The 24,348-nt window shown below is 47.6% G+C and overlaps 1 protein-coding gene across 2 annotated transcripts in view; it reads left to right on the forward strand.

The window, feature by feature from the left end:
• LOC134927206 (uncharacterized) overlaps positions 1–24,348 on the forward strand; it is a 605,974-nt gene that overhangs the window by 172,511 nt on the left and 409,115 nt on the right. For both annotated transcript variants that reach the window (XM_063921361.1, XM_063921370.1), the window contains exon 6: positions 9,870–9,961. In XM_063921361.1, coding sequence (XP_063777431.1) covers positions 9,870–9,961 — 92 coding nt within the window. The remainder of the gene's footprint in view (positions 1–9,869; positions 9,962–24,348) is intronic.

Here is a 24,348-nt window from a genome sequence, read left to right on the forward strand (position 1 = left end):
GTGAGAAAGATAAGCGACCCTAGTGGCCGACACAAACACCGGGCCCATCTAGGAGTGGCACTGCAGTGTCACGCAGGATGTCCCTTCCAAAAAACCCTCCCCAAACAGCACATGACGCAAAGAAAAAAAGAGGCGCAATGAGGTAGCTGTGTGAGTAAGATTAGCGACCCTAGTGGCCGACACAAACACCGGGCCCATCTAGGAGTGGCACTGCAGTGTCACGCAGGATGTCCCTTCCAAAAAACCCTCCCCAAACAGCACATGACGCAAAGAAAAAAAGAGGCGCAATGAGGTAGCTGACTGTGTGAGAAAGATAAGCGACCCTAGTGGCCGACACAAACACCGGGCCCATCTAGGAGTGGCACTGCAGTGTCACGCAGGATGTCCCTTCCAAAAAACCCTCCCCAAACAGCACATGACGCAAAGAAAAAAAGAGGCGCAATGAGGTAGCTGTGTGAGAAAGATAAGCGACCCTAGTGGCCGACACAAACACCGGGCCCATCTAGGAGTGGCACTGCAGTGTCACGCAGGATGTCCCTTCCAAAAAACCCTCCCCAAACAGCACATGACGCAAAGAAAAAGAAAAGAAAAAAGAGGTGCAAGATGGAATTGTCCTTGGGCCCTTCCCACCCACCCTTATGTTGTATAAACAAAACAGGACATGCACACTTTAACCAACCCATCATTTCAGTGACAGGGTCTGCCACACGACTGTGACTGAAATGACGGGTTGGTTTGGACCCCCACCAAAAAAGAAGCAATTAATCTCTCCTTGCACAAACTGGCTCTACAGAGGCAAGATGTCCACCTCATCATCATCCTCCGATATATCACCGTGTACATCCCCCTCCTCACAGATTATCAATTCGTCCCCACTGGAATCCACCATGTCAGCTCCCTGTGTACTTTGTGGAGGCAATTGCTGCTGGTCAATGTCTCCGCGGAGGAATTGATTATAATTCATTTTAATGAACATCATCTTCTCCACATTTTCTGGATGTAACCTCGTACGCCGATTGCTGACAAGGTGAGCGGCGGCACTAAACACTCTTTCGGAGTACACACTTGTGGGAGGGCAACTTAGGTAGAATAAAGCCAGTTTGTGCAAGGGCCTCCAAATTGCCTCTTTTTCCTGCCAGTATAAGTACGGACTGTGTGACGTGCCTACTTGGATGCGGTCACTCATATAATCCTCCACCATTCTATCAATGGTGATAGAATCATATGCAGTGACAGTAGACGACATGTCCGTAATGGTTGTCAGGTCCTTCAGTCCGGACCAGATGTCAGCATCAGCAGTCGCTCCAGACTGCCCTGCATCACCGCCAGCGGGTGGGCTCGGAATTCTGAGCCTTTTCCTCGCACCCCCAGTTGCGGGAGAATGTGAAGGAGGAGATGTTGACAGGTCGCGTTCCGCTTGACTTGACAATTTTCTCACCAGCAGGTCTTTGAAACCCAGCAGACTTGTGTGCGCCGGAAAGAGAGATCCAAGGTAGGTTTTAAATCTAGGATCGAGCACGGTGGCCAAAATGTAGTGCTCTGATTTCAACAGATTGACCACCCGTGAATCCTTGTTAAGCGAATTAAGGGCTCCATCCACAAGTCCCACATGCCTAGCGGAATCGCTCTGTCTTAGCTCCTCCTTCAATGTCTCCAGCTTCTTCTGCAAAAGCCTGATGAGGGGAATGACCTGACTCAGGCTGGCAGTGTCTGAACTGACTTCACGTGTGGCAAGTTCAAAAGGTTGCAGAACCTTGCACAACGTTGAAATCATTCTCCACTGCGCTTGAGACAGGTGCATTCCACCTCCTATATCGTGGTCAGTTGTATAGGCTTGAATGGCCTTTTGCTGCTCCTCCAACCTCTGAAGCATATAGAGGGTTGAATTCCACCTCGTTACCACCTCCTGCTTCAGATGATGGCAGGGCAGGTTCAGGCGTTTTTGGTGGTGCTCCAGTCTTCTGTACGTGCTGCCTGTACGCCGAAAGTGTCCCGCAATTTTTCTGGCCACCGACAGCATCTCTTGCACGCCCCTGTCGTTTTTTAAAAAATTCTGCACCACCAAATTCAAGGTATGTGCAAAACATGGGACGTGCTGGAATTTGCCCAGATGTAATGCACGCACAATATTGCTGGCGTTGTCCGATGCCACAAATCCACAGGAGAGTCCAATTGGGGTAAGCCATTCCGCGATGATCTTCCTCAGTTGCCGTAAGAGGTTTTCAGCTGTGTGCGTATTCTGGAAACCGGTGATACAAAGCGTAGCCTGCCTAGGAACGAGTTGGCGTTTGCGAGATGCTGCTACTGGTGCCGCCGCTGCTGTTCTTGCGGCGGGAGTCCATACATCTACCCAGTGGGCTGTCACAGTCATATAGTCCTGACCCTGCCCTGCTCCACTTGTCCACATGTCCGTGGTTAAGTGGACATTGGGTACAGCTGCATTTTTTAGGACACTGGTGACTCTTTTTCTGAGGTCTGTGTACATTTTCGGTATCGCAACCCTAGAGAAATGGAACCTAGATGGTATTTGGTACCGGGGACACAGTACCTCCAACAAGTCTTTAGTTGGCTCTGCAGTAATGATGGATACCGGAACCACGTTTCTCACCACCCAGGATGTCAAGGCCTCAGTTATCCGCTTTGCAGTAGGATGACTGCTGTGATATTTAATCTTCCTCGCAAATGACTGTTGGACAGTCAATTGCTTGGTGGAAGTAGTAAAAGTGGTCTTACGACTTCCTCTCTGGGATGACCATCGACTCCCAGCAGCAACAACAGCAGCGCCAGCAGCAGTAGGCGTTACACGCAAGGATGCATCGGAGGAATCCCAGGCAGGAGAGGAATCGTCAGAATTGCCAGTGACATGGCCTGCAGGACTATTGGCATTCCTGGGGAAGGAGGAAATTGACACTGAGGGAGTTGGTGGGGTGGTTTGCGTGAGCTTGGTTACAAGAGGAAGGGATTTACTGGTCAGTGGAGTGCTTCCGCTGTCACCCAAAGTTTTTGAACTTGTCACTGACTTATTATGAATGCGCTGCAGGTGACGTATAAGGGAGGATGTTCCGAGGTGGTTAACGTCCTTACCCCTACTTATTACAGCTTGACAAAGGGAACACACGGCTTGACACCTGTTGTCCGCATTTCTGGTGAAATACCTCCACACCGAAGAGCTGATTTTTTTGGTATTTTCACCTGGCATGTCAACGGCCATATTCGTCCCACGGACAACAGGTGTCTCCCCGGGTGCCTGACTTAAACAAACCACCTCACCATCAGAATCCTCCTTGTCAATTTCCTCCCCAGCGCCAGCAACACCCATATCCTCCTCATCCTGGTGGACTTCAACACTGACATCTTCAATCTCACTATCAGGAACTGGACTGCGGGTGCTCCTTCCAGCACTTGCAGGGGGCGTGCAAATGGTGGAAGGCGCATGCTCTTCACATCCAGTGTTGGGAAGGTCAGGCATCGCAACCGACACAATTGGACTCTCCTTGTGGATTTGGGATTTCGAAGAACGCACAGTTCTTTGCTGTGCTTTTGCCAGCTTGAGTCGTTTCATTTTTCTAGCGAGAGGCTGAGTGCTTCCATCCTCATGTGAAGCTGAACCACTAGCCATGAACATAGGCCAGGGCCTCAGCCGTTCCTTGCCACTCCGTGTGGTAAATGGCATATTGGCAAGTTTACGCTTCTCCTCCGACAATTTTAGTTTAGGTTTTGGAGTCCTTTTTTTTCTGATATTTGGTGTTTTGGATTTGACATGCTCTGTACTATGACATTGGGCATCGGCCTTGGCAGACGACGTTGCTGGCATTTCATCGTCTCGGCCATGACTAGTGGCAGCAGCTTCAGCACGAGGTGGAAGTGGATCTTGATCTTTCCCTAATTTTGGAACCTCAACTTTTTTGTTCTCCATATTTTATAGGCAGAACTAAAAGGCACCTCAGGTAAACAATGGAGATGGATGGATTGGATACTAGTATACAATTATGGACGGACTGCCACGGTTAGGTGGTATAAAAAAACCACGGTTAGGTGGTATATATTATAATAATAATACAATTATGGATGGACGGACTGCCTGCCGACTGCCGACACAGAGGTAGCCACAGCCGTGAACTACCGCACTGTACACTGGTTGATAAAGAGATAGTAGTATACTCGTAACAACTAGTATGACACTATGACGACGGTATAAAGAAAGAAAAAAAAATACCACAGTTAGGTGGTATATATTATAATAATAATACAATTATGGATGGACGGACTGCCTGCCGACTGCCGACACAGAGGTAGCCACAGCCGTGAACTACCGCACTGTACACTGGTTGATAAAGAGATAGTAGTATACTCGTAACAACTAGTATGACACTATGACGACGGTATAAAGAATGAAAAAAAAACCACGGTTAGGTGGTATATATTATAATAATAATACAATTATGGATGGACGGACTGCCTGCCGACTGCCGACACAGAGGTAGCCACAGCCGTGAACTACCGCACTGTACACTGGTTGATAAAGAGATAGTAGTATACTCGTAACAACTAGTATGACACTATGACGACGGTATAAAGAAAGAAAAAAAAATACCACAGTTAGGTGGTATATATTATAATAATAATACAATTATGGATGGACGGACTGCCTGCCGACTGCCGACACAGAGGTAGCCACAGCCGTGAACTACCGCACTGTACACTGGTTGATAAAGAGATAGTAGTATACTCGTAACAACTAGTATGACACTATGACGACGGTATAAAGAATGAAAAAAAAACCACGGTTAGGTGGTATATATTATAATAATAATACAATTATGGATGGACGGACTGCCTGCGACTGCCGACACAGAGGTAGCCACAGCCGTGAACTACCGCACTGTACACTGGTTGATAAAGAGATAGTAGTATACTCGTAACAACTAGTATGACACTATGACGACGGTATAAAGAATGAAAAAAAAACCACGGTTAGGTGGTATATATTATAATAATAATACAATTATGGATGGACGGACTGCCTGCCGACTGCCGACACAGAGGTAGCCACAGCCGTGAACTACCGCACTGTACACTGGTTGATAAAGAGATAGTAGTATACTCGTAACAACTAGTATGACACTATGACGACGGTATAAAGAAAGAAAAAAAAATACCACAGTTAGGTGGTATATATTATAATAATAATACAATTATGGATGGACGGACTGCCTGCCGACTGCCGACACAGAGGTAGCCACAGCCGTGAACTACCGCACTGTACACTGGTTGATAAAGAGATAGTAGTATACTCGTAACAACTAGTATGACACTATGACGACGGTATAAAGAATGAAAAAAAAACCACGGTTAGGTGGTATATATTATAATAATAATACAATTATGGATGGACGGACTGCCTGCCGACTGCCGACACAGAGGTAGCCACAGCCGTGAACTACCGCACTGTACACTGGTTGATAAAGAGATAGTAGTATACTCGTAACAACTAGTATGACACTATGACGACGGTATAAAGAATGAAAAAAAAACCACGGTTAGGTGGTATATATTATAATAATAATACAATTATGGATGGACGGACTGCCTGCCGACTGCCGACACAGAGGTAGCCACAGCCGTGAACTACCGCACTGTACACTGGTTGATAAAGAGATAGTAGTATACTCGTAACAACTAGTATGACACTATGACGACGGTATAAAGAATGAAAAAAAAACCACGGTTAGGTGGTATATATTATAATAATAATACAATTATGGATGGACGGACTGCCTGCCGACTGCCGACACAGAGGTAGCCACAGCCGTGAACTACCGCACTGTACACTGGTTGATAAAGAGATAGTAGTATACTCGTAACAACTAGTATGACACTATGACGGTATAAAGAATGAAAAAAAAACCACGGTTAGGTGGTATATATTATAATAATAATACAATTATGGATGGACGGACTGCCTGCCGACTGCCGACACAGAGGTAGCCACAGCCGTGAACTACCGCACTGTACACTGGTTGATAAAGAGATAGTAGTATACTCGTAACAACTAGTATGACACTATGACGACGGTATAAAGAAAGAAAAAAAAATACCACGGTTAGGTGGTATATATTGTAATACAATTATGGATGGACGGACTGCCTGCCGAGTTCCGACTGCCGACACAGAGGTAGCCACAGCCGTGAACTACCGCACTGTACTGTGTCTGCTGCTAATATAGACTGGTTGATAAAGAGATAGTATACAATACATACAACAATATACTACTATACTGGTGGTCAGGCACTGGTCACCACTAGTCACACTGGCAGTGGCACTCCTGCAGCAAAAGTGTGCACTGTTTAATTTTAAATTAATATAATATTATGTACTCCTGGGGGCTCCTGCTATAACAACCTGCAGTGCTCCCCAGTCTCCCCCACAATTATTATAAGCTTTGCCTTTTATACATTGATGTGCAGCACACTGGGCTGAGCTGAGTGCACACAGACTGAGTCACACTGTGTGACTGGCTGCTGCTGTGTATCGTTTTTTTTCAGGCAGAGAACGGATATAGCAGAGAACGGATATATTATATTAAAATAAATAAAAGTTAACTAACAACAACTGCACTGGTCACTGTGGTAAACTCTGTCTGACTCTGCACAATCTCTCTCTCTCTTCTAATCTAATTTCTAATGGAGAGGACGCCAGCCACGTCCTCTCCCTATCAATCTCAATGCACGTGTGAAAATGGCGGCGACGCGCGGCTCCTTATATAGAATCCGAGTCTCGCGAGAATCCGACAGCGTCATGATGACGTTCGGGCGCGCTCGGGTTAACCGAGCAAGGCGGGAGGATCCGAGTCTGCTCGGACCCGTGAAAAAAACATGAAGTTCGTGCGGGTTCGGTTTCAGAGAAACCGAACCCGCTCATCTCTACTTAATATACCTACATAAATATAGTGTGTTTTTTATAATGCAAAAGGTGGTGATACCTACAGTTACAAGTTGGTATGAGACTTATAGTAGCTCCTATATTCTGGTGAGTGTGCAGATGCTCATTTTAGTAATTTCGGAACTAATGTAGCTGATTTCTACTTGTTTCTGGAACTCATTTTAAGAATTAAAAATTAGACCAAATGTGCTGGTACCCCACCACAAAAAAAGCACTGAGTAAACACGTACATAAGTACGTAATTTCTACCTACAAGTTACCTACTTAAGAATATAAAGTTAGCAACAGCAACCTAAACCTTGACAAACATGAAAAAAATCAACAAGAATTGCGCTATAATCCACTTTGGGTGGGGGTGCGGGTGTGGCACAGCCAGCTAATGCATTCTTGTACCCAGTTGTACTGCTCCTGGGGTCATAGATCTGAAGGACATTCTGCGTCACCAACGGCGGATTGGTCCGCCGGGATGCTAGCCCAGATTCCGGTAAACTGGTCCGGTCGTCCCTTCAGTGGCTGCTATCATCCCCCATGCAAGGCCGACTGCCACGTTCGGAGCTGAGCTCCGATCAGGCACCGCGAACTGAAAGCCCAAAGAAAAATGGCCACCGGAGAGCTGCTGTACATGTGCAGCAGCAGCAGCTCCCCTGTAAGCCTTTTCAGAGCCCGGGGCATAATGTCAACGCTGATGGCTACACCTCCAGCCCTGCCTCTAGCCCAGCCTCAAGCCTGGTGCCATCGGTTCTCAAAGTGTGTGCCGTGGCACCCTTGTGTACTGGAGACCACTGCGGGGGAGATACATGATGCGGCCCGATCACTAAAACTGTTGTATGCATTAACCGCTTGGTTATTGGTGCCTGCATGAGGGGGGAGTGGTGTGGGCGAAGCGGAAGCTGCATTGCAAACGGAGAGAGGAGGTGGGCTCCGGTAGTAATGGATTGCCCTGCCCGCCCCCAATTTTACCAAGCTGTGGAACAATGAAAAAAAAATGCATGAGGGGGAAGGGCATGAAAGCTCCCCCTACTCAAGAGTGTATGCCACCATGCACCTACAACCCTAGTGACCCAGTGTAAGTATGTCACTATTCACACCTAAAGCCACATTATGTTATCATGTCCCCATCCCCCAGGCACAGTGAGCGTCACCATGTCCTCCCCCCTAGGACCCTGTATGTGTTTGTCAAAACCCCCTTAGTGTGTGTCACCATGCTCCCCCCCCCATGCCTGTGTATGTTTCCCCATGTCACTACTCAGGCGCAAGTGTTTGTGTCACCATATCACCCCCAGATTGGCATGCTGGGACGCCGGACCAGATTCAGTTTGGCCGGTCTGGTCATCCCCTCAGTGGCCTGCCGTCACCTACTTGCCAGACAGCTGCTGCAATTGGAAATCCGCTCTGATCACGGCAACGTTTACTGAAATGTAGATAAAAAATGTCCGCCAGCGGAGCTGCTGTGCATGTGCAGCCGCAGCAGCCAAACCAGCCTCCCCTTGCAGGACAGGGCCGTCAGTCACAACTGACGGCTCCATTCTTGGGTCTGCCTCCAGCCGCATGTCCGCCTCCAGTCTGCAGCCGCAGCTGCCAAGGCAGACGCAGGAGCCAGCAGCCGCCAATTCTGAATGTGATAGTCAGTGAGTAAATGTCCCAAAGATATACTGCAGTAGTGTGTATGCCTGATATATAGTTTATAGTAGTAGTCCTGTTTACAATGCATATATATGTATATATTTGTGCTCTGCTGCAGTTATATATATATATATATATATATATATATGTATATATATGTATATATATATGTATAAGTGTACAACGTGCTCTGCCTGACGCATAGTGTATAACGGGGTTCACTACGGGTGGCCGGCGGTCGGGCTCCCGGCGACCAGCATCCCGGCGCCGGGAGCCCGACCGCCGGCTTACCGACAGCTTGGCGAGCGCAAATGAGCCCCTTGCGGGCTCGCTGCGCTCGCCACGCTACGGGCACGGTGGCGCGCTACGCGCGCCACACTATTTTATTCTCCCTCTATGGGGGCCGTGGACCCCCACGAGGGAAAATAATTGTCGGTATGCCGGCTGTCGGGCTCCCGGCGCCGGTATACTGAGCGCCGGGAGCCCGACCGCCGGCAAACAGAAGACCACCCTGTATAACGTGCTCTACCTGGTGCAATGTGTATAATGTGCTCTGCCTGGTGCAATGTGTATAATGTGCTCTGCCTGGTGCAATGCGTATAATGTGCTCTGCCTGGTGCAATGTGTATAATGTGCTCTGACTGGCGCAAAGTGTATACCATGCTCTACCTGGTGCAAAGTGTGGACGTGCTCTATCTGGTGCAATATGTATAGTGTGCTCTACCTGGCGCAGTGTGTATAGGAGGTTCTACCTGGTGCAATCTGCATAAGCAGCATTACTGTGTGGTGTAATGTGAATTGGCACTAATATGTGGCCACACCCCTTCTCCATGAGCCCCTAAAATTTTGCTGCGCGTCTGCGGTGCGCACTTTAAATTCCTGCCTGTGATCAGTCCTTCTGAGCAGTAATCCCTCCCACTTGACAGACTCCACCCCCTCAACAGACCCCCCCCCCCCCATTAGGGCTGTTTCCATACATTTCCCGGGTTTGGTTTTTAATCCCAATCCGCCCCTGTGCACGACCATAGGGTTGCACAGACATCCAATGGAGCGACCAAGGTGCATTCGATGCTGCGTCTCTGTGTGCAAGTGGCTGATTTGAAACTCTGCGGTAGGCACCTCTTTTCAAAAGATGGAGGTTGCGACATTTTCATACCTTCTCAGATCCACTGCATACAAAGCCGTAGCAGAGATGGGATTTGCGTGTATCACTGAATTAGGACCATTTTCTGTAATTTATCACGACATGTGTTTAAATGAAAAAACTGATTCAACAATTATAATTGTTTGTTTTTCTTTTGTAGAACATTGATTCATCATTGAAATCTCTTTCAAGAATTGAAAGTTACTTTTCCAGCAATGCAAGATTTAACATTGACCCCTACTTTCTCCCACAGTACGTTCTGATTCTTATTACATTTGCAAAAAATAAATAAACAGAAAATGAGGGGCGCACCAGGTAAGTATAAAAGTATCAATGATTTAATGATAAAGTAAAAGGTTCACATACATCTTAAGGTGGGTACACACTAACAGATATATCTGCAGATCAATTGATCTGCAGATATATCTATGGACGGATCGAGCAGTGTGTTCAGCATACACACTGTTCGATCCGTCGGGGACTGACGTCATGAACTGGGCGGGCGTGTACACACGCCCGCCCAGTTCAGCTGTCAATCACCGCAGGCCGCCGCAGCATGTGTACGGGCGGTCGGCCGACCGCCCCGTACACACACAGCGACGCGCCAATATATCGGTAGATATATTGGCCGTCGGCAGTGCTGCGCGGCCGACGCGATACGTCTGTGAACGACGGAGTTCACAGACGTATCGGCCGTACACACTGGCCGACGGTCCCGCGCTATAACGGCTGTTCAAGAGAACGGCCGATAGATCGACCAGTGTGTACGGGCCTTAAGAAAGAAATCATCAGCCTCACGCTCCTCCTGCGATACCTCCGGATGGCTCACAGTGTAAACGCTGTATGGCTGGTAGCAGCAGCGGCTCTGGCTCTAGGTCTCCTTCTAGCAGAACGCTTGTCTGCAGTGTATTAAAGCATTTCCTGGCCTTAGATCTCCACTCTCCACAACACAGACTTTGACATCTGTCAGCTTCAGTCCACAGGTCACACCCAACCGGTTTCGTTGTTAGACTTAGATTAAACCGGTTGGGCGTGTCTTGTGGACTGAAGCTGACAGAAGTCATAGTCTGTGTCTGTGGAGAGTGGAGATCCGAGGCCAGGAAATACTTTAATACACTGCAGACAAGCATTCTGCTAGAAGGAGACATGGAACCGGAGCCGCTGCTGCTACCAGCCATACAGCGTTTACACTGTGAGCCATCCGGAGGTATCGCAGGAGGAGCGTGAGGCTGATGACTTCTTTCTTAGATGTATGTGAACCTTTTACTTTGTCATTAAATCATTGATACTTTTATACTCACCTGCACCAGGGCGCAACGCCCCTCATTTTCTGTCTTTTACATGTGTCCAATGAACCTGTGGTAAGGCTCAAACCAGAGGAGGCAGGACTAAACATCTATATTAAGGACAAGAACTTGCTTTGGAAGCTATAATAAGGACCTGAGTGGACTCTGTGCAACATATTTCTTTGCAGATAAAAAAAATAACTGCTATTATTTGTGTACATAAGTATAACAACATCTAACTTACTTGTCTCAATACCGTAGGATGGTGGGCCATTTTTTTCTACTGAATCTAGGTGTTGTATTTCTGTGCATGCAGTGTTAGTACATAGTTGTGTAATGGATTTGTCTTTGCAACTGTTTGTTATTCTGTTACTGAACTTTTAACCATCTGGTTACTCTGTTTTCTCCAACTCTGGAAATCAGCTAATGACCTTGACTTTTCTGGTTTCTCCAATTCTGACCTTGACTTGTGATCTTGATTGACCTACCTTCCCCAGTCCTGATCTTGGAATGTCTCTTTGGCTAATCTAATCTCCTATTTGGATCGTCAAACAAAAGTCAATTCCCAGATTCAGTTTTAGTGATACTGTTGCATGGGTGAAAATTCCACCCCAAACAGTTAAATGAAGAAATACATGTACTGTATTTATTTAGTGCATCAGGTATTCACAACCGATGCAATAAGCAATCAACTGGAGTAAATAGCACCTCTAAGACACAAAGTAGATACAGAACTCAACAGGAAAACTTTAGTAACCAGTGAAAACATTTTGTTTTCAGTGATGACCCAGAAATTTTGTTGGGCTATAGCTGGAAAACTGAGCCAATTTCCTGATGCGTCAGTGGTTCTTCTAGGAGATGCTACTAGCCTGAATGGTTATAACCTACAGTGATACCTCTATTTCGGGAACACAAATTGTGGGGAGAAATGTCGGACCAGACAATACTTTAGGACCCTTGTGGTATTGGCAAGGATAATTGGTTGCTTGGGCAGTAGTCACTTGTTACTTAATTTCTCTGACGTCCTAGTGGCTGCTGGGGACTCCGTAAGGACCATGGGGAATAGACGGGCTCCGCAGGAGACTGGGCACTCTAAAGAAAGATTTAGGTCTACCTGGTGTGCACTGGCTCCTCCCCCTATGACCCTCCTCCAAGCCTCAGTTAGATTTCTGTGCCCGGCCGAGCTGGATGCACACTAGGGGCTCTCCTGAGCTCCTAGGAAGAAAGTATATGTTAGGTTTTTTATTTTCAGTGAGACCTGCTGGCAACAGGCTCACTGCACCGAGGGACTAAGGGGAGAAGAAGCGAACCTACCTAAGTGGTGGTAGCTTGGGCTTCTTAGGCTACTGGACACCATTAGCTCCAGAGGGATCGAACACAGGACCCGACCTCGTCGTCCGTTCCCGAAGCCGCGCCGCCGTCCCCCTTACAGAGCCAGAAGCAAGAAGGTGGTCCGGAAAATCGGCGGCTGAAGACTTCTGTCTTCTCCAAGGTAGCGCACAGCACTGCAGCTGTGCGCCATTGCTCCTCATGCACACCACACACTGCGGTCACTGATGGGTGCAGGGCGCTGGGGGGGGGGCGCCCTGAGCAGCAATATTAACACCTTGGCTGGCGAACTGACACCATATATAGCCCCTGGGGCTATATAAGTGTTTATTAACCCCTGCCAGAACTTTTACAATAGCGGGAGAAAGCCCGCCAAAAAAGGGGCGGAGCCATCTCCCTCAGCACACTGGCGCCATTTCCCTCAGCTCCGCTGGAGGGATCGCTCCCTGGCTCTCCCCTGCAGTCCTGCACTACAGAAAAGGATTAAAAAGAGAGGGGGGGCACAAATTAGGCGCAGTATAACTATATTATGCAGCTATAAGGGGAAAACACGTTTTATAGGTGATATCCCTGTGATATATAGCGCTCTGGTGTGTGCTGGCATACTCTCCCTCTGTCTCCCCAAAGGGCTTTGTGGGGTCCTGTCCTCTGTAAGAGCATTCCCTGTGTGTCTGCTGTGTGTCGGTACTGTTATGTCGACATGTATGAGGAGGAAAATGATGTGGAGGCGGAGCAAATGCCTGTGAATGTGATGTCACCCCCTGCGGGGTCGACACCTGTGTGGTTGGACGTATGGAAGGAATTACGTAAAGTGTCAACTCCTTACACAAAAGGTTGTCGACATAGAACAGCCGGCTACTCAGCTTGTGCCTGTTCCAGCGTCTCAAATGTCATCGGGGGCTCTAAAACGCCCGCTACCTCAGATGGCAGACAGCGGTCGACACGGGTACCGACTCCAGTGTCGACGACGATGAGACTAGTGTACCCTCCAAATAGGTCCACCCGTTACATGATTGAGGCAATGAAAAATGTATTACACATTTAGGATAATACCCCAGGTACCACATAAAAGGGTATTATGTTTGGTGAGAAAAAACTACCAGTAGTTTTTCCTGCATCTGAGAAATTAAATGAGGTGTGTGAGGAAGCATGGTCTCCCCCCCGCCGTTTCCTAAAATCTGCCTTACCGGCAACTCCCTCTGCCAGGGAGGCAGTGTTGGTGGCGATTCAAAAACTGTATTCACAGCAAGTGATTGTCAAGGTGCCCCTCCTTCAGCAAGGAAAGGGTTACTATTCCACAATGTTTGTGGTACCGAAACCGGACGGTTCGGTGAGACCCATCTTCAATTTAAAATCCTTGAACACTTATAGCAAAAGGTTCAAGTTCAAGATGGAATCGCTCAGGGCGGTTATTGCGAGCCTGGACGAGGGGGATTACATGGTCTCCCTGGACATCAAGGATGCGTACCTACATGTCTCCATTTACCCTCCTCACCAGGAGTACCTCAGATTTGTGGTACAGGACTGTCACTATCAGTTCCAGACGCTGCCGTTTGGGTTGTCCACGGCACCAAGGGTCTTTACCAAGGTAATGGCCGAAATGATGATACTCCTTCGCAAGAAAGGAGTTTCAATTATCCCGTACTTGGACGATCTCCTGATAAAGGCGAGGTCCAAAGAACAGTTGGTAGTGGGGGTAGCACTTTCTCGGGAAGTGCTACAACAGCACGGCTGGATTCTCAATATTCCAAAGTCACAGCTGGTCCCGACGACGCGTCTTCTGTTCCTGGGAATGATTCTGGACACAGACCAGAAAAGAGTGTTTCTTCCAGTGGAAAAAGCTGAGGAGTTGTCATCTGTAGTCAGAGACATCCTAAAACCGGGACAGGTGTCGGTACATCAATGCACACGAGTCCTGGGAAAAATGGTAGCTTCGTACGAGGCAATTCCATTCGGAAGGTTCCACGCAAGGACTTTCCAGTGGAACATGTTGGACAAATGGTCCGGGTCCCATCTCCAGATGCAACAGCGGATAACCCTGTCGGCAAGAACCAGGGTGTCGCTGCTGTGGTGGCTGCAGAGGGCTCATCTACTAGAGGGCCGCAGATTCGGAATACAGGACTGGGTCCTGGTGACCACGGATGCCAGCCTTCGGGGCTGGGGGGCAGTCACACAGGGAAGAAATTTCCAAGGACTGTGGTCAAATCAGGAGATTTCACTTCACATAAATATTCTGGAGCTAAGGGCCATTTACAATGCCCTAAGCCAAGCAAGACCCCTGCTTCAGAACCGGACGGTGCTGATCCAGTCAGACATCACGGCGGTCGCCCATGTAAACAGACAGGGCGGCACAAGAAGCAGGAGGGCAATGCCAGAAGCCACAAGGATTCTCAGATGGGCAGATAATCATGTGTTAGCACTGACAGCAGTATTCATTCCGGGAGTGGACAACTGGGAAGCAGACTTCCTCAGCAGGCACGTCCTCCACCCGGGAGAATGGGGACTTCATCCAGAAGTTTTCCGAATGCTGGTAAACCGTTGGGAAAAACCACAGGTGGACATGATGGTGTCCCGCCTCAACAAAAAGCTAAAAAGGTATTGCGCCAGGTCAAAGGACCCTCAGACGATCGCTGTGGACGCTCTAGTACCACCGTGGGTGTACCAGTCGGTTTATGTATTTCCTCCTCTGCCTCTCATACACAAGGTACTGAGAATAATAAGAAGGCGAGGAGTGAGAACTATTCTCGTGGCTCCGGATAGGCCAAGAAGAGCTTGGTACCCGGAACTTCAAGAGATGCTTGCAGAGGACCCTTGGCCTCTGCCGCTCAGACAAGACCTGCTGCAGCAGGGACCCTGCCTGTTCCAAGACTTACCGCGGCTGCGTTTGACGGCATGGCGGTTGAACGCCGGATCCTAAAGGAAAAAGGCATTCCGGAGGAAGTCATCCCTACCCTGATCAAAGCCAGGAAGGATGTCACCGCAAAACATTATCACCGCATTTGGCGGAAATATGTTGCTTGGTGTGAGGCCAAGAAGGCCCCAACAGAGGAATTTCAACTGGGTCGATTCCTACATTTCCTGCAAGCAGGTGTGACTTTGGGCCTCAAATTGGGGTCCATTAAAGTCCAGATCTCGGCCCTGTCGATTTTCTTCCAGAGAGAACTGGCTTCACTGCCTGAAGTTCAGACTTTTTTCAAGGGAGTTCTGCATATTCAGCCTCCTTTTGTGCCCCCAGTGGCACCTTGGGATCTCAATGTGGTTTTGGAGTGTCTAAAATCACATTGGTTTGAGCCACTTCAGACTGTGGAGCTAAAATATCTTGCGTGGAAAGTGGTTATGTTGTTGGCTCTGGCTTCGGCCAGACATGTATCAGAATTGGCGGCTTTGTCCTGTAAAAGCCCCTATCTGATTTTCCATATGGATAGGGCAGAGTTGAGGACTCGTCCTCAGTTTCTCCCGAAGGTGGTATCAGCTTTTCACTTGAACCAACCTATTGTGGTGCCTGCGGCTACTAGGGACTTGGAGGAGTCCATGTTTCTGGACGTAGTCAGGGCCCTGAAAATTTATGTTTCCAGGACGGCTGGAGTCAGGAAAACTGACTCGCTGTTTATCTATATGCACCCATCAAGCTAGGTGCACCTGCTTCTCAGCAGACTATCGCGCGCTGGATTTGTAGCACTATTCAGCTGGCGCATTCAGCCTAAATCTGTAAAAGCCCATTCCACAAGGAAGGTGGGCTCATCTTGGGCGGCTGCCCGAGGGGTCTCGGCTTTACAACTTTGCCGAGCTGCTACTTGGTCAGGGGCAAACACGTTTCCAAATTTTATAAATTTGATACCCTGGCCAAGGAGGACCTGGAGTTCTCTCATTCGGTGCTGCAGAGTCATCCGCACTCTCCCGCCCGTTTTGGGAGCTTTGGTATAATCCCCATGGTCCTTACGGAGTCCCCAGCATCCACTAGGACGTCAGAAAAAATGAGAATTTACTCACCGGTAATTCTATTTCTCGTAGTCCGTAGTGGATGCTGGGCGCCCATCCCAAGTGCGGATTGTCTGCAATACTTGTGAATAGTTATTGTTACAAAAATCGGGTTGTTATTGCGAGCCATCTGTTCAGAGGCTCCATTGTTATCATACTGTTAACCGGGGTTCCTATCACGAGTTATATGGTGTGATTGGTGTGGCTGGTATGAGTCTTACCCGGGTTTCAAAATCCTTCCTTATTGTGTCAGCTCTTCCGGGCACAGTGTCCTAACTGAGGCTTGGAGGAGGGTCATAGGGGGAGGAGCCAGTGCACACCAGGTAGACCTAAATCTTTCTTTAGAGTGCCCAGTCTCCTGCGGAGCCCGTCTATTCCCCATGGTCCTTACGGAGTCCCCAGCATCCACTACGGACTACGAGAAATAGAATTACCGGTGAGTAAATTCTTATTTTTTTCCTCCTACTCCATGTGACCAGTTAACAAGGACAAAGAGATTTGGGTGGTGAAGGTTGAAGCATTAACACTTTCTCTCACCCACTTCTTTCCGGGGGCCCTCTGCAGATGTAATTTGGTAAGCAAATCACTATCTTCTAAGGGTAACACTTGGATTGCTGCATTAGGCTTACTATTCGCTAATGGAGCTTCACACTGATGAAAATCTGACAAAAACCGGAAGAAGACTCCCAAGATGTTCCAGTCCATTTTTTTTTTAAATTCAGTAATTTTTTATTGATAGTGTTTTACATATACAAACAAAAAAACATACAGCAGCTAAACCTAGCTCAACAAACAGGTCAAGCACAAAAATAGTATATCAAAAACATCAATGACATTGGATTTACAGTATATCTGTTAAACAAGATATGACATGTAGCAGGCAACATATCGCATACATATATAGTCAATACAACAATAAGGAGTCATTTCTAAAGCCTCCATGCTTCCCGCACCGCCCCAGAGCAAACAGGCATAATATCACCTTCCGCATTAGCTACAATATACATTACACAGGATACCTTTCCCTTTTCATCACGTCCCACCCACTCCAAGGGCTGACGTATTCCATCTATCCCATTTATTACAGTATTTAACCAGCATGTCACTAGATCTAAACATTGCTCGTTCATGGCCAGAAACCTCGTTGACCAGAGCCCGCCAATGAGATATATTGGGTAATTCAGGGGAGAACCATTTTCTGGCTATTAAGACTTTTGCCAGAGTGGTTAAGCATAGTACATAACGATATATAACCAGAGAATGCGTCTCTTCAAGGTCTAACCCGAACAGACACAATCTAGAGTTCATTACTGGCAATGATGGTTCTGTAAGGACAATATCATTCCAAACTGCAGCCCAAAATGGTGCCAACCTTGGGCATGACCATAATAGGTGCCAAAAGTCAGCACCCTCCCCATTGCACTTCGGACAGCAGGTATCAGAGCAAATATGTGCACTATACAACATTACTGGGGTACGATATGTTCTATGTAAGTTATAAAAATATACCTGCCGATACCGAACACACGGGGTAGTATAACGAATGGATCTCAAAATCTGTATCCATTGTTCATCGGAGAGATCACCAATATTACCTTCCCATTTAAGTTTCAAGGGGTCAAACAGATGACAATTAACCTGCACATTCAATGCGGCATAAATCAGAGATATGTGTCCCCTGGACCCCAACGAAAGGAGCAGTTTCCTGACTGGAGACACCGATATAGTTAAGGGGGCCGTACCCAGCTGCGCCTGCAGTGCATGACGCAGCTGGAGGTAGTGAAAAAAAGCAGTATTAGCAACAGCATAGTCGCCACGTAGCCGCTCAAATGATTTAAGAATACCATTATCATAAAGCTGAGCAAATGTTGTAACTCCCATCCGCCGCCATAAAGTATCCGAGGATAGGGGCAGAAGCTCCCTATAAGAGGCATTAAACCACAGAGGTGTATCAGTATCAGTGTCTTGCCAGTCAAAAAAGGTGTGCGCCAATCGCCAGACCAGAAGAGCCTGTCTAAGAATAGGGGGAAGACCAAAGTGTTATGAGCAACGGCAGTGGCTCATTCCTGTTTTGCATTTTGGTTATGTATTTTATGTTTTACTTCTGTTTCTGTTCCCTTGGCTTTTGTGGGGTGTCCAGTGTCCACACTTAAGGAGAGGGTACTGTTATGAACCACAAGCAGTGGTTCATTCCTGTTCATGTTCTAGTTCTCTTGCAGGCCAGGATTTCCTTTGCTCTGGTTTAGAAGATTCTTGTTGGCCGCCGGTGGTGAGTCTGTGTTATTGCAGCCTGTTTCCATGTGTTTAGCCTCACCTGTCTGTTAATTGCACCTGTCAGTTTGGAGTCGTGCAGCAGGGCAGCTGCATGACATAATTAATTAGGGTCCATGCTGTGATTGGAGGAATTCTTTGTTATATTCTCCCTCACTGCCTGACACAGACGCCGGTGATAGCTTCTGTCTAGCTGCTCCCTGCCTTGAAGCATTCCTGTCCAGGAGTCCTGTGGCTTTGCCTGTGTCTGATCCAGTATCCTGCCTTGAAGCATTACTGTCCAGGGGTCCTGTGGCTTTGCCTGTGTCTGATCCAGTATCCTGCTTCTTGGTGTCCACTGGTCTGTCGTTTGGAATTCTGCCTGTCCTCCGGTCCTGAGAGCCTGTGTCAGCTACTTTGGGGGTTCCTGTCCTTTTGCCAGTATTTGTACCGGTTTCGTGAGTAGCGGCTTTGCCGCGTCCCTCGGCCTAGGCCATAGCTGCCTGTTGCTTTTGCTTTGGATTTTCTGCAGAGGGTTCTGCGTGTGCTGTCCTCACCGGAACACAGCGGTGTGGTGTGGGCAGCACTGCCTTTGTTGTAGTTTTTGTTTTGGTGGCTGTACTGCACATACTTTATTTAAGTTCTGTAGCACCCCTAACTGGGTACTTTCTTCTCTAGTTAAAGGTTCCCCTTGTCATCGCCCCGTCTCAGTCTACGCCTTGTCTCTAACTAAGACCGGGGGGCATCGGAGCTGGGCAGACATAATCCGCCCTTCAAACGTGGCTGCCGTGGGCCCAAGAAACCATAGTCACACAGGCATACTGTCACAATCCTGACTGTAGTTTTCATATTTGGTGACTTACCTCTGCCATCTCTGTCTTGGATCCTGCATCTTTCTGCTCACTGGGATAAACAGCTGGCCAATACCATGAGTTTCCTGAGTTCTCTGCCTGGAAGGTAATAGTTAACGAGCTCCACCTGTGGTGATCTCCTGTGTGAGTCTGAACTCAGCAATCTGAAGTTTAGGCCTAAAAGCCAGCATCCTATGTTTTGCAGAAGTTCAGGCTTCAGTGTTCTCTCGGCCTGCTAGGCCTCACTCCACATCACAGCCTATGCTAGAATACTCACATGACAGTGACTGTTCACCTGACCCAGAACTGTCCAATCCTCTGCCAGCCTGAGACTCTCTGCATCACCTAACACTGCTCACCAATCACCAAGGACCAGGAAGTATAAGTCGGGAGACTGAGTTGGAAACTGGGCCAGTTCCTCGTGTCACAGACAGCTCTGTGTGAGCTTTGAAGCTGAGCTCCCTAAAGGTAACCCTTGTACTTTGGTTCCTGTAAAAACTCTGTTTCTTTGTTATCCAGTTTGGATTACATTTGTGTTGCCATTGATATCCAGTACAATACTCCACCATCTCCACTTAAAGGCACAGTTGCAGTGTTTCATCTTAAAGGCACAGTACAGTGGCCCTCATTCCGAGTTGATCGGTCGCAAGGCGAATTTAGCAGAGTTACACACGCTAAGCCGCCGCCTACTGGGAGTGAATCTTAGCTTCTTAAAATTGCGACCGATGTATTCGCAATATTGCGATTACTAACTACTTAGCAGTTTCAGAGTAGCTCCAGACTTACTCTGCCTGTGCGATCATTTCTGTGCTTGTCGTTCCTGGTTGACGTCACAAACACACCCAGCGTTCGCCCAGGCACTCCCACCGTTTCCCCGGCCACTCCTGCGTTTTTTCCGGAAACGGTAGCGTTTTCAGCCACACGCCCCTGAAACGCCGTGTTTCCGCCCAGTAACACCCATTTCCTGTCAATCACATTACGATCGCCGGAGCGAAGAAAAAGCCGTGAGTAAAAATACTATCTTCATAGTAAAGTTACTTGGCGCAGTCGCAGTGCGAACATTGCGCATGCGTACTAAGCGGATTTTCACTGCGATGCGATGAAAAATACCGAGCGAACAACTCGGAATGAGGGCCAGTGTTCCGCAGTCTCCACTTAAATGCACAGTTGCAGTGTTTCATCTTAAAGGCACGGTGCAGTGTTCCACAGTCTCAACTGGAAACCACAGCTGCAGTGTTCTACCGTCACAGCCGCAGGGTTCTTCAGCCTCGTATTAGAGTTATAGCCACAGTCATCGTCCTACTTTCAGTTGCGTTTCCAGTTATATCCGGTACCAGCACGCATTACAGTTGCATCCCAGTCTCACCAGTAACCAGTCCATCTTACCATCTTCCCAGTAACCTCGAGTACATAAGCACCTACTCCTGTGACACTATATCCAGTACAGTCTCACCTATACATTCATCCTGCTATCAAAGTCCCTAGTGATCCAGTGGTCAGGATACGGCTTCCTCTGCGAGGCCCGGGTTCGATCCCCGGTCAGGGATTGCTCCTTCTTCTCACTGATTCCTACAGACCAGCCTAATATTCACATAGTTCCCCAGTTGCCCGCACAGACTGCACTAACACCGGGTTCACAAAATCACAGTCATGACAGGTAGGCTGACAACGAGGGTGAGACAACGGAGTTAGGGATCCTTGGGGGTGCTACAGAGCTCCATATCTATTGCAGCATTATGTTCCTGTACTTGGTTCTCATCCACCCAGTTCCAGGAGTACCAAGTACAGTGAACGTAACACAAAGAGAGTAGAGCCAGATAGCAAAAAATTAAGTAGAGAGAGAGGAGACTTCACCCAACAATGTGTCCCCACCTGCATCCAGTAGCCAACAAGAAAGGTAAACCAGCTGAGAGGCCAAGTAGTATAGTCTCAAATTAGAGAGGCCAAGACCTCCATCTAACTTGGACTTAACCAGGGTCTTCATAGCCACCCTAGGCGCCTGCCTCGCCAAACAAAAGAGTTCAATACGCTGTCAATAGAGGAAAAAACTTTTTTAGGTATGTACGCAGGAGAATGTTGCAGCACATATAGATACCTGGGTTGACTAGACATTTTATTGATTTGGTCGGCGTAAGTAGGGAAACCAAAGTGGAGACCCCAGCCGCTAAACGTTCGATACGAATCCAGGGTAGGTGGGGCGTTGGGGAAAACCAGGCGACTGCCTGGCTCAGGTGGGTTGCATGGTAGTATTTACGGATGTCCGGCAAACCTCTGCCTCCAGCTAGTGGGTCACGTACCAGAGTAGAGGTCCTAATTCTAGGAGGCTTACCAGACCATATAAATTTTAAGAAGAGTCTCTGCATTCGGCAAAGAGCCTCAGCGGGGATGCGTACTGGAATTGTTTGGATCAGATATAAGAGCCTGGGTAGGATGTTCATCTTTACTGAGACTATCCGTCCAAACCAGGCTATAATCTGCTTGTTCCATGCCTGGAGGTCCGACTCTATGCACTTAAATAAGGCTGGAAAATTCTCAGAGTATAGAGAGTCGTAGGAGTTCGCGATGAACACGCCTAAGTATTTAATTTTCTTGGAGCGCCAAGCAAAATTAAAGTTAACAGCTAGGAGAGATCTGGTATCCTCACTAAGATGCAAGGTGAGGGCCTCCGATTTGGAATAATTAATACGATATCCTGAATAATGAGAGTATGACGATAGGGTTTTAAATAGGTTGGGGATAGAAATGTTGGGGGAAGACAGAGTTAATAGAACATCGTCTGCAAATAATGACAATTTGAACTCCTCGTCGCCGACAGTGATACCCTTAATATCGGGATTAGCCCTAACCATACACGCCAGGGGTTCGATGGTCATAGCAAAAATTAACGGAGACAAGGGACACCCCTGACGTGTACCGTTATTGATGTGGAAGAGGTGCGAGTCTTTACCATTAACCCGAACCCTGGCAGAGGGGTTGGAGTAGAGTGCCTGAATACCCTGGAGTAGGCTTCCTCCCAGGCCAAACCTACGCAAAGTGGCGAACATGAAGGGCCAAAGTATTTTATCAAAAGCCTTCTCTGCATCAAGCGAGAGAAGGACAGAGGGCAATTTAGCTTTGTTGATCAGATGGACCAAATCAATGGTTCTGCGGGTGTTATCCCTAGCTTGTCGGCCTGGGACGAAGCCCACCTGGTCAGCATGAATCAAGTGCGGGAGAACTGAATTTAGTCTCAAGGCAAGAATTTTGGCAAAGATTTTAATGTCGTTATTTAGTAATGAGATGGGGCGGTAACTAGCACAGGAGTTGGGATCCTTCCCAGGTTTATGAATTAAAACTATCCGAGCCTCTAGTGCCCGGGACGACAGTGGGTTACCTCTAAGAAAACCATTAAAGAGCCTACAGAGATGGGGTAATAGGATCCCTTTAAATTTCTTGTAATACATAATTGACATCCCGTCAGGGCCAGGGGCTTTACCAGATTTCTGAGTTTTGAGTGCATTATCTAATTCCTCTACAGTTATCTCTGAGCCTAACTGAGAGACTGTCGCATTGCTCAGTGATGGTAGGTTACACTTATCTAAAAGGGATTCGATCCCCTCATTAAATCTCAGTGAAGAAGATGAAGGGACCGCTTCCGAGTTATACAATAGCTTATAAAATTCCTCAAATTCACCCAGAATGCGATCAGGGTCATGAGTTAGTGTTCCCTGTTTGGTGCGAATAGATAAGATATTTTTTGAGGAGATTTGAGCCCTCAACTTCCTAGCCAGAATTTTATCTGCTTTATCCCCTTTTTCATAATAAATCTGGTTAAGGCGTCTAAGACATTGTTCAGTCTTATGAGATAACAGCAAATTGAGTTCACCCCTAATTTTAATTAGCTTGTCTAAGTCGGCCGGGTTTAGAGAAGATTTGTGAACCTCCTCCAGATGGTGGAGTTGATCAGTCAACTCCAAGATCTTTTGGGAGCGTTGTTTGGTGAGCCTGGCCATGATCTGAATAAAATGGCCTCTAAGGACCGCTTTATGCGCCTCCCACAAGGTCATGTCCGATATACCAGGGGTTTGGTTCTCATTAAAATAATCATTTAATGCCTGAGTAATTTGCTGCGGCACATCGGACTGTTGAAGAAGGGCATCATTAAGGGACCAAGAGGGGGGGGGGGAAGAGTGCGAGCCAGCCCAGACAGGGATAGGGAAATCGGGGCGTGGTCGGACCACGTAATTGGATGAATACAGCACTTCTGGATTCGAGAGGTGAGGTCTCTACCCACCATAATCATATCAATTCTAGTGTATAGATTATGCACTGGGGAGAAGAATGTGTAATCTTTAACTAAAGGGTCGACAACCCTCCAGGAATCGAATAGTAAGTGATGTTTAAGTAGGGACTGCAGGGCTCTGGAGTTGCGAGTATGTGTATTGGACTGGGATGTTGGTAGGGAGCTAGAACGATCAAGACTATGATGGAGTATAGTATTGAAATCTCCTGCCATTAAAATATCGCCTTTCCTATACTGAGCAATTTTGGAGTCTAAAGAGGCGAAAAAAGAGGCTTGATTAACATTAGGGGCATAAATATTGACCAAGGTGATGGGGACATTATTAAGCTTGCCTACTATTATGAGAAATCTTCCGCGTTTGTCCCTAATGATTTTTTCTGATTCTAAGTGTAAATGGGCGGGGATCAATATGGCCACCCCTCTTTTCTTCTGGGAGCGATCACAGGCATGTATGGCGACAGGATGGCGTCTAGAACGTAGTTCAGGGTGGGAAGTACCTTTGAAATGCGTCTCCTGGAGGAACACCAGATCTCCCCCCACCTGTTTCAAAAAAATAAATAATTTGGTCCTCTTTTGGGGACTATTGAGACCCTTCACATTATAGGATATTACGTTAACAGACATGACAGTACAGGTGGAAGTAAAACTCCAATGGCCCTAAGA

The sequence above is a fragment of the Pseudophryne corroboree genome, chromosome 1 (assembly GCF_028390025.1).
Source record: "Pseudophryne corroboree isolate aPseCor3 chromosome 1, aPseCor3.hap2, whole genome shotgun sequence".
NCBI lineage: Eukaryota > Metazoa > Chordata > Amphibia > Anura > Myobatrachidae > Pseudophryne > Pseudophryne corroboree.